At 36.4% G+C, this 8,346-nt stretch overlaps 1 protein-coding gene and 1 long non-coding RNA gene across 4 annotated transcripts; one reads left to right on the top strand and one right to left on the bottom strand.

Annotated features, from left to right (window-relative positions):
- Positions 1-1,067: 1,067 nt before the first annotated feature.
- Positions 1,068-2,828, top strand: LOC113349369 (inorganic pyrophosphatase 1-like). The gene is made up of 4 exons (XM_026593342.1): positions 1,068-1,491; positions 1,638-1,759; positions 1,904-2,111; positions 2,202-2,828. Exons 1-4 carry the CDS (start codon positions 1,354-1,356, stop codon positions 2,577-2,579), a joined length of 846 nt encoding a protein of 281 aa, XP_026449127.1. The 5' UTR covers positions 1,068-1,353; the 3' UTR covers positions 2,580-2,828.
- A 6-nt stretch (positions 2,829-2,834) lies between these two features.
- On the bottom strand, positions 2,835-6,933 carry LOC113349370. 3 transcript variants are annotated; one of them, XR_003360110.1, is made up of 8 exons: positions 6,704-6,933; positions 6,492-6,602; positions 5,686-5,799; positions 5,168-5,299; positions 5,050-5,077; positions 4,604-4,884; positions 3,443-3,804; positions 2,835-3,145 (listed from the first exon to the last, which is right to left on the bottom strand). It is a non-coding gene; the product is annotated as an uncharacterized LOC113349370 (long non-coding RNA). The 3 variants fall into 3 exon arrangements; XR_003360108.1 differs by having other exon boundaries at positions 6,492-6,933; XR_003360109.1 differs by lacking the exon at positions 2,835-3,145 and having other exon boundaries at positions 3,347-3,804; positions 6,492-6,933.
- Positions 6,934-8,346: the final 1,413 nt, after the last annotated feature.

The raw sequence follows: 8,346 nt of genomic DNA, 5'->3' as shown, positions 1-8,346 counted from the left end.
AAGGTGGTCAGTAATGACTAATGAGGATGGGTAACGAGGGATGAAACCAGAAGTCTTGCTGTCGAGATTGGAGATTCAAAATCTTGTTAAGGATGCAATTTAACATAATTTTGCTTGGAAGCCCAATTATTAAAATAAATAAATAAATAAGCTTGGGAGCCAACTGGACTGGGAATGCAACTGTACACCTATGTTTTAGGTTGGCTTCATACCTGCTGGTAACCAACCGAACAAATTTGATAGTTAACCCCTGTAGCAGCTTTGGAGCACATTTCACTATTTATACCTCCCGGTTGCATTTGTATTGCAGCTGCAGGCCCCGGAAGGACCAAAACCCTTTTTTTTTTCCTTTCTTTCTTGCTACATCACTGCGCAAGGGTTATGCTGGCCTCCCATATCTTCTTGCTTTTCCTATGAATGGATAGAGTAACTTTTAGAAAAGGAGACAGTGATATTTCACACTTGAATCCACACCTCTCGTGAATGCATTCAAGCAGATAGCAAGGCACAACTTCTGCAAAACAAGTATACATTAATGCGTAATGGAGCAAATTTAAGAGACAAGGACAACCACGGCCACACAAAGTAATTACACAGTATAATTTACTTTTACCATTGTATACGTGAAAGACTAGTTCCTTCATTTGTTTAAAAGTTTATATTTCTATCTTCTTTTTTGTTCCCGCAAAACAAATAGTACTTAACAACAAATAAGAAAAATTGTTAGCATAATGTATTCATTTTTTTAAGAAAAAATTGTACAAAAACGAGAAATATCACTTTCTAGAATGGTTTAGATGCACAAATTAGATGCGTTTCTTGAACAATTTTTTTCTAGTGGGAGTCATTTTTGTTGTTTCTAAAATAGAATTGTTAGATTCTTTGTCAAATTGCGGAGCCAATACTGAAGATAAGAGTCCCAAAATAAATAAACAAATAATCGCCACGAGGAGCAAAATCTAAATGAAAAACCTGATTCAGGAAGTTTTGCATGAAATCATACACAAAACTAACTGGCAAGCTGCGCTCAACTGCTTCTGCCTTGAGAGTTCAAATAGTCCGACACATAATAGAGTGTGCATGCAATTGGAAGCGGTTCCCATTGACATATAGATTACAAATGTCATATTGAATATGCAATCACCTCAACGTGGGTCTCTAAAAACATATATTCAGCTGCCCGTATTCCAACAAGAAATACGACACTTACCGAAACTCCCAATTCGCATCTTCACTGTAATATTCGAAAAACCATTCCTAAAAGAAATCTCTATATATACTTGGTCATATTTCCGCAGTAGCAGCTCATTATATTCACTCAAGCTATTCTAGGATATTTTTGCCCTCATCATCATGGCTGGAATTGTGGTGGTTTTCGATTTTGATCATACTATTATTGATTGTGATAGTGATGATTGGGTTTTCGATCAATTCGGTGTAACCAAGTTGTTTAATCAACTTCTCAGTACCATGTCATGGAACACAAGTGTGGTATGATCTTTAGAATTTTTTTTTTTTTTTTACTTTTTCTGATTTATTATCATATCATATTATATGTTCGTTATTGATTTTATGATTATTTGTGTTTTTTTATAAATAAGAATCAAACTGATTTTATTTTTATATTTTTTTATTAGGACATGGTGATGAAAGAAATTCATTCACAGGGAGGAACAGTAGAGGAGATGGTTGAAGGTCTGAAAAGAGTACCTTTACATCCTCAGATGATCACAGCCATTAAATCAGCTCATTCGCTAGGGTATATATTTCTTGATTTCCTTTTAATGGAATTTGTCTACAAATGTTATCGTATTCGTATGTCTTTATTTGAAGCTTTGGTATTTATATTGAATAATTTTCACAAGATACTTACGCAAACAACTGCACGTATCTGTGCTTTCAGATGCGATTTGAGAATTGTGAGCGACGCGAATGTTTTCTTCATTGAGACAATCTTGAAGCATTATGATCTACTTGAATATTTCTCCGAAATCATTACGAATCCTAATTGCGTAGACGAACAAGGGCGGTTTAGGGTTCTGTCTTACAATGATTTCGCCTTCTCTGATCCTCATATGTGCAGCCTCGCATGCCCTCCTAATATGTGCAAGGTAACTTTACATGCACATATTCTTGGACATAGTATGGTTTTGAAATTATTGTTAGTTTCTAATTAGAGTTTGTTTATGTGGTGCAATTAGGGGAAGATTATCGAGCGAATGCGAGATTCTTTGGCTTTCGACGAAGGAAAGAAGCAAATCATCTATATTGGAGACGGAAAAGGTGATTTCTGCCCGAGTTTGAAAATGCGACAGGGGGATTATGTGATGCCAAGGAAGAATTATCCGGTCTGGAAATTGATATGCAACAGTTTACCACACATCAAAGCAGAGATTCATGAATGGAGCAGCGGAGATGATTTCATAGGGAAACTTCTTGATCTCATTAACAAGATCAATGTCATTTCTGGGGATGAAGAAATGGCAAACCATATTGCTGCCAAGTCAGTGCTGCAGTCTCCAATTGTAACATGTAACCATCAAGTAGTATTACCACATCCCCAAGCCCTACCTTGTTAAACTAAACAAATTTCAATCTTGGGCTTTGGGATCGAATGTTTCACTTAGGGGTGAGCATAAGCCGGTATGGACCGGTTTTCATCTCATCCGCATCCAATCTACTACGGATTTCAAATTAGGCATCCGCATTCAATGGATTTGCATCCAATGGATGAACGACTTGGGTGCGGATAATTCAATGAATTTGTGTTGGTTAAAATTTATAATGGAAAAATAAAGCCCATATAGATGACTTCTTATAGAACTTATCTATTTTATATATCTATATGAATATAGAAGTGTATATGAATATGGAAGTGTGTTGGACAACACTCCAAGCAAACACCTATGAAAATGTCCAACGGATTTTCAAGGTTGCATCCGGATCCAATCCGTAATCCGTTGGATTTCAAAAATTCCATCCGCATCTAACCCATTAGCGAACGGTCCGAGCATCCATCCGCACAAATACGGTTGGTCCCGGTTAAATCCGCGGATTGTTTAGTCTTCAAAACGGCCCATGGAGCTTTTGGGTAAGAAGTAGTGGTCTCGTTCGAAGTAAGTTGCATAACAGCCGAACAAACAATCTAAAAAATGAACGAAGAAGAATAGAATCAGTCAACAAAACAATTGAAACCGAGATCATGATCATCCTGTCCCTAAGACAACAATCATGGAGAATTGATAGTGAAAAACTATTTCTAACTTTTCTTTTTTGGTATAAGCACTGTTTCATATACAGCCCGGTTGTAATAAAATTCCCAGCATTGTGTATCTTGTCAGTAGTGCCTACAATTTCTATTGAAATTTTGAGTTTAGTGTTCAGATTTTGGGTCAGAAAGGCCCATTTTGGATCACTGGGTGACATTATTTGTGTAACTTACCTTACAAAAGCATATGGGTAAAGCATATACCCTCAAGGTACTAATTTTTTGCTTGGTTGGTCGTTAGATTGCTTCTGAAGGGAGGCAACATTAGATTCTGCTGCAAGTGCCCGTCTATCCTTTTCTTCAGATTCTCAAATCCTCTTTCAGTTAGAAGACTTCTTGATTTAACAATCTTCTTTCCTTTAAAGCTTTTTCTTCCTTCTCTTTGATTTTCTTGAAAGCTTTTTCTTCCTTTTCTTTGATTTTCAGATGAAGCTTTTCCACTTCATCTTTGCAAAACTGGGCCTTAGTCTTTAGACACATTTTCGTAAGATAGTGGTCCAACCGGTAAATAATGAACCAGAGGAAAAGGGAGAATGCTGCATCATAGCGAAGGAAAATGAAAAACCATAAAGAGCTGAATCAACAAGTCTTGCATAATTAATATGAAGTACAGCAAAAACAGATTCTAATTATGGCTACCAAAGAAACTAAACTGGCATAGAAGGAGCAATTCAATCTCTATGCCAATTTTAGCAACTTTTATATGAACTTTGAGATGAAAGTATACTGCTGAATTGGCCTAAAGTGCAATGCTGCAAGCTAGTGAAAAGAAAACTACAAGCTGAAAGGGAATACTTCAAACTCATCTAGCAGCTTTATTAGCGAATGAGACACTTATGCATCCTAAACTTGACAGGCCAATCACTCAGTTTTGATCCAGAATTGGATGTCTAGCAATGACTTTAACATCTAGGTGTAACATTATTTATGGCAAGAGTCAGTTCACTAACAGTCTAGCTATTAGAAAGAAACCCAAGTCTCTGTGATTGGTGTACCCACCTTGTAAACCAGTTTACTAGCACCAATTTTATCTGCAACTTAAGCAGTTAATTAAGCCTTTCTCTTCCACCTACCAAATGTTACTTTATTTACCATACTCTCGATAGATCTTATTTGATGATAACTTTCCCCGCAAGACGTATGGCAGGAGGAAACGTCGTTAATCAATTTTAGCATATGAGATCATGTACTCTCGGGAAAAGAGGCAAATCAAGCAAACTACATGTCAAGAAAAACAAGACATTTCGCATGGATCGACCAACATGATCACTGCATCCACACAACAGAATTTGGTTTTGGTACCAAAAAAATGAATTTAAGGAGAGAGGAGAGTACCTATAATATCAGCAAACTAATCAGAGAAAATTTTGGTTTTGTCGTCAACAGATTTATTTCCTCGCTGCTTGTCTATTTGAGTTGTAACAGAGACGAGTAATCACATAAAAGAGGCTGTATTGACAGAAGATTCAATGATCATTTTGCATCTTCACCAACCTGGTCTCAATCTTGAGCATTCCAGCCTTGAGGTGGTGAATCCACTTCTCTATCCAAACCATAGGCCTTGCTTTATCAGCTCTGCTGCTTCAATACTATTCAAGTAATCCACTTGTATTCAGCTGCATAACAAAACCAAACCAAATAAACGTAATTCGGAGCATGAATCCGGAGAAACAAAATGAAAACAACACGTAAAGAAAATATAGCACAATTGCACATACAATTCCAAGAATATGTAGAGAATGAAATCAAGGACAGATATAATATATGAAGATCGTGGATACCTGATTCCGATATCAATGATACTACGTCCTGACCATCACCATCATAACAACACAGTATCAACAGACATGTTAAACTAAATATAGAGTTATAGTAGTAATTTAATAGCAACTTTTTTACCTTGGTGGCAAATTGATCTTTCCCATCTGTAGCAGGGGCCATACTGACGCCACACCAAGTCTTCCGCTAACTGAAATAAGTTCCTCTTGTGATCCCCATTATGGCTGCCGCCTCCATTGCCTTATCCTCCATCTACATTATAAGAATCTTTATTACATAGGAGCATAATACTTACAGCACTTGATGAATACCACCAACATTAGCTCTAGAAAATTGTAAAGCATCACCAAAATCAAAATCAGTTTTTGTTTCTTCGCTATATGCTGCTGCTGAATTCAACAATAGCAGGATATCCAGGATCATCAAACACATCATGATTTTTTTTTTTAAATGATCAGCACGACAGCACCCAGTTAAGCAAACCCACAAATGAAAATGAAGGAATCATGGAACATCTTTCTCGCCTTTGGGAATCAAATAACCTTTCCCACAAATGCTCGTTTTCCTTATACAGTAATCAGACATGATATTATTCAACTGCCAGCACCAGGCTAAAAGAGAGATGTTAGTCCATATACCTGAAGTTCTTCAATCCCAAGAGTCCGGTCGTACCCGAAAACACCTTTTCGTCAAATGCCTATAAAACCTTCAGGTCTCTTACCAGCATATCTATGGCCTTTCCAGTCACATTCCTATCAAATTTAAGCATTTGAAATCAGTATTCAGCATTCGTCACATAATTAAAATATCAAAACCTGTCAAAAAAACATGTTCCATATTCTAGTATGAAACTAATGTATCACATCAACTTAATCAGAACAGTTACAACTTTATATCTCTGTATTTTTTATCGCCTCTCCTTGAGATGCCAAAGCTAAACGTGGAGTAATTAACCTTAGGTATTGTTGATATAAACATATACTAGAGATTAAGTTTAATATGTTAGTTGCTGTCTTATAGAAATTGTCCAATTAGTTTAGGTGTAGTGAAAAAAAAAGGAAAAGCTAATGCCGGAGATCACCTAGCTTTCCCTCCGGTCTTGCTAATTCTGTCAATGTAGGCAAGGCTCAATCTAGCTTTCCCTCCGGTCTTGCTAATTCTGTTAATGTAGGCAAGGCTCTATCCTATAGGCTTGAGGAATAATATTTATCCGTGAGAATGACAATGCAGGAAGGGGTGGTGCATCGACAATATGTCTAATTTCCAATGGAGAAAAACAATACCCACCGTCCAGTACAGAACTCTCTCCATTAACCAACAACAAACAATCATGAAATCAATAGACCATAGAATCAAACTGCGCAAATGAGAAATGATAATGGACTTGCAAGTAATCAGAAGATTATTTCAACAAGTAATCAAAACTAGGTTATTAAGTTTGCACCTGTTGAAGACTTCCTTCAGCAGCTTTTCTTTGTCCGGTTTCAGGAGTAAGAACGGCTTGAAGTATGATGGCTAAACCAGGAAGATCCATTTCTAAACAAACTACCAGCATCTATACAGCCCGAAGGAAACATCAAAACCCTAGTTTCTTATCACATACATTGGAAAATCGCAACGAAACCAGAAGATTAAGAGGTGAAATCAAAGTTTAACCTTAGCAATTGCTTTTCCGATGAAGATATTAATAGAACCCTAACCTTCCGCATTCAAATGAACTCCACACTAATGAAATCTGGACCTATATATCAATGATAATCCTAGATACAAATGAATCAATAAAATTCGAAAAAGAAGATTCCGAAATCTAAGTGTCTCTTGATTTTGGAATCAAGGATTCAAGATAGCCAGATAGGTAAGGGTTAAGTTTTTCTCTGGGGGATATTCTGGAGAGGGAAAGCAGAAAAGAAGAGGGAGAAAATTTTAGAAAAATGATAAATAGGGGGTTAGTCGCGAGAGATTTTTTTAATGTATTTTACGGGAGTTTCCAAATCACCCCTTAGTCGGGGGAGTTTTTTTTTTTTTTTCTTAAATTTTTTTTAATTTTTTTTAACAGAGTACATTTCAAATGTCTTATTCATCAACAACTGACGACCGTAAGAAACTGGTTGGAATCCTAACAACAAGCTGGGCATCAATCCCTTTCTGAATCACAATCCCTAATCTGTTGCGCCAATATCAAATGTAGACAGATGGTTATGCAATCTCTTCAGAAATTCGACCGTGTCATCCCCCAGTTTACCAAACGTGGAAAAGGCCAAAATATCAAACTCCAAACCTTGAGCCACACATTTGTCGAGATATTTCTTCTTAATATTATTTATTTATTTTAATTTTTTAATGCATTCAAAGCAGACTAATTTGGGGAGTTAGTAACCGTTACATCAGTAATAGTAGAGCCATCTAATATTGGGCTATTAACTCCAACCCGAACATTAGATTTATCTACTTCTAAGACTTGCAAAATACAAGATAGAGGTTCATTCCTCCAATTAACACAAACTTGAAAAGATTTAGCCTCCTTAGCAAGGATGTCAGCTACATTGTTTGCTAATCTAGGAATATAAAAAAACCTAAAAAGTTTTGACAAAGATTAAATTTTATTTTAACTTCCTCCATAATTGACTGGTTCGACCAAGTAATTTGTGATGATTTTCCATTCAAGTAGTCAAAAAGGTTCTTGCAGTCTCCTTCCACACTGAAATTCGATAATCCTTCCTTTGTTTCCCATTTAGCTGCCTGCAAAAATACCTAGAGCTTCTGCTTCTTTTGGAGATGAGGTAGTGATGGGTCCTGCTCTGCCTTGTTCGAAGTTTCCTGCATCATTTCTGAAGATTAAAGAAAAACCTGCTGGTGCATTCATAGAATTCCAAGCGGCATCTAAATTGAGTTTCTTTTGAGACACTCTAGGAACTTTCCACCTAGGTTTTTTCACTATACTAATTGAGACTTGTTTGGTTAAAAGTTTGTCCTTGTACCAAAAATTTAGATGTCTTTGTACTTCCAAAGCTAGTTGAGTATGTGTTTGATGTTGTTTTTCAAATGATCTGTTACATCTTTTCTTCCATATAAACCACATCTTTGTCATGATTACTTCAATAGGTATAATTGGATCCTCCTTTCCTATCCAGTCTTTACATACATCTAAGCATGTAATAGACCTATCAAAATTTAACTCAACTGGGAATGGCTCTGATGCCCAAACTGACTTAGCATAAAGACAATGAAGAAATAGATGCTCTATGGATTCATTTTCATGACAACCAAAAGTACAGTTAGGTGTAATATCTTTCATAAAT

This window comes from Papaver somniferum, chromosome 2 (assembly GCF_003573695.1).
Source record: "Papaver somniferum cultivar HN1 chromosome 2, ASM357369v1, whole genome shotgun sequence".
Classification (NCBI taxonomy): domain Eukaryota; kingdom Viridiplantae; phylum Streptophyta; class Magnoliopsida; order Ranunculales; family Papaveraceae; genus Papaver; species Papaver somniferum.
This window is presented reverse-complemented; position numbering and strand designations above follow the sequence as displayed.

Excerpts from the sequence above, each read along its gene's own strand:
- LOC113349369 (XM_026593342.1), top strand. The coding sequence starts at position 1,354 with ATGGCTGGAATTGTGGTGGTTTTCGATTTTGATCATACTATTATTGAT. Across the intron at positions 1,760-1,903 it reads AAATCAGCTCATTCGCTAGG|ATGCGATTTGAGAATTGTGA; the intron begins GTATATATTTCT and ends CTGTGCTTTCAG. Across the intron at positions 2,112-2,201 it reads GCCCTCCTAATATGTGCAAG|GGGAAGATTATCGAGCGAAT; the intron begins GTAACTTTACAT and ends TGGTGCAATTAG.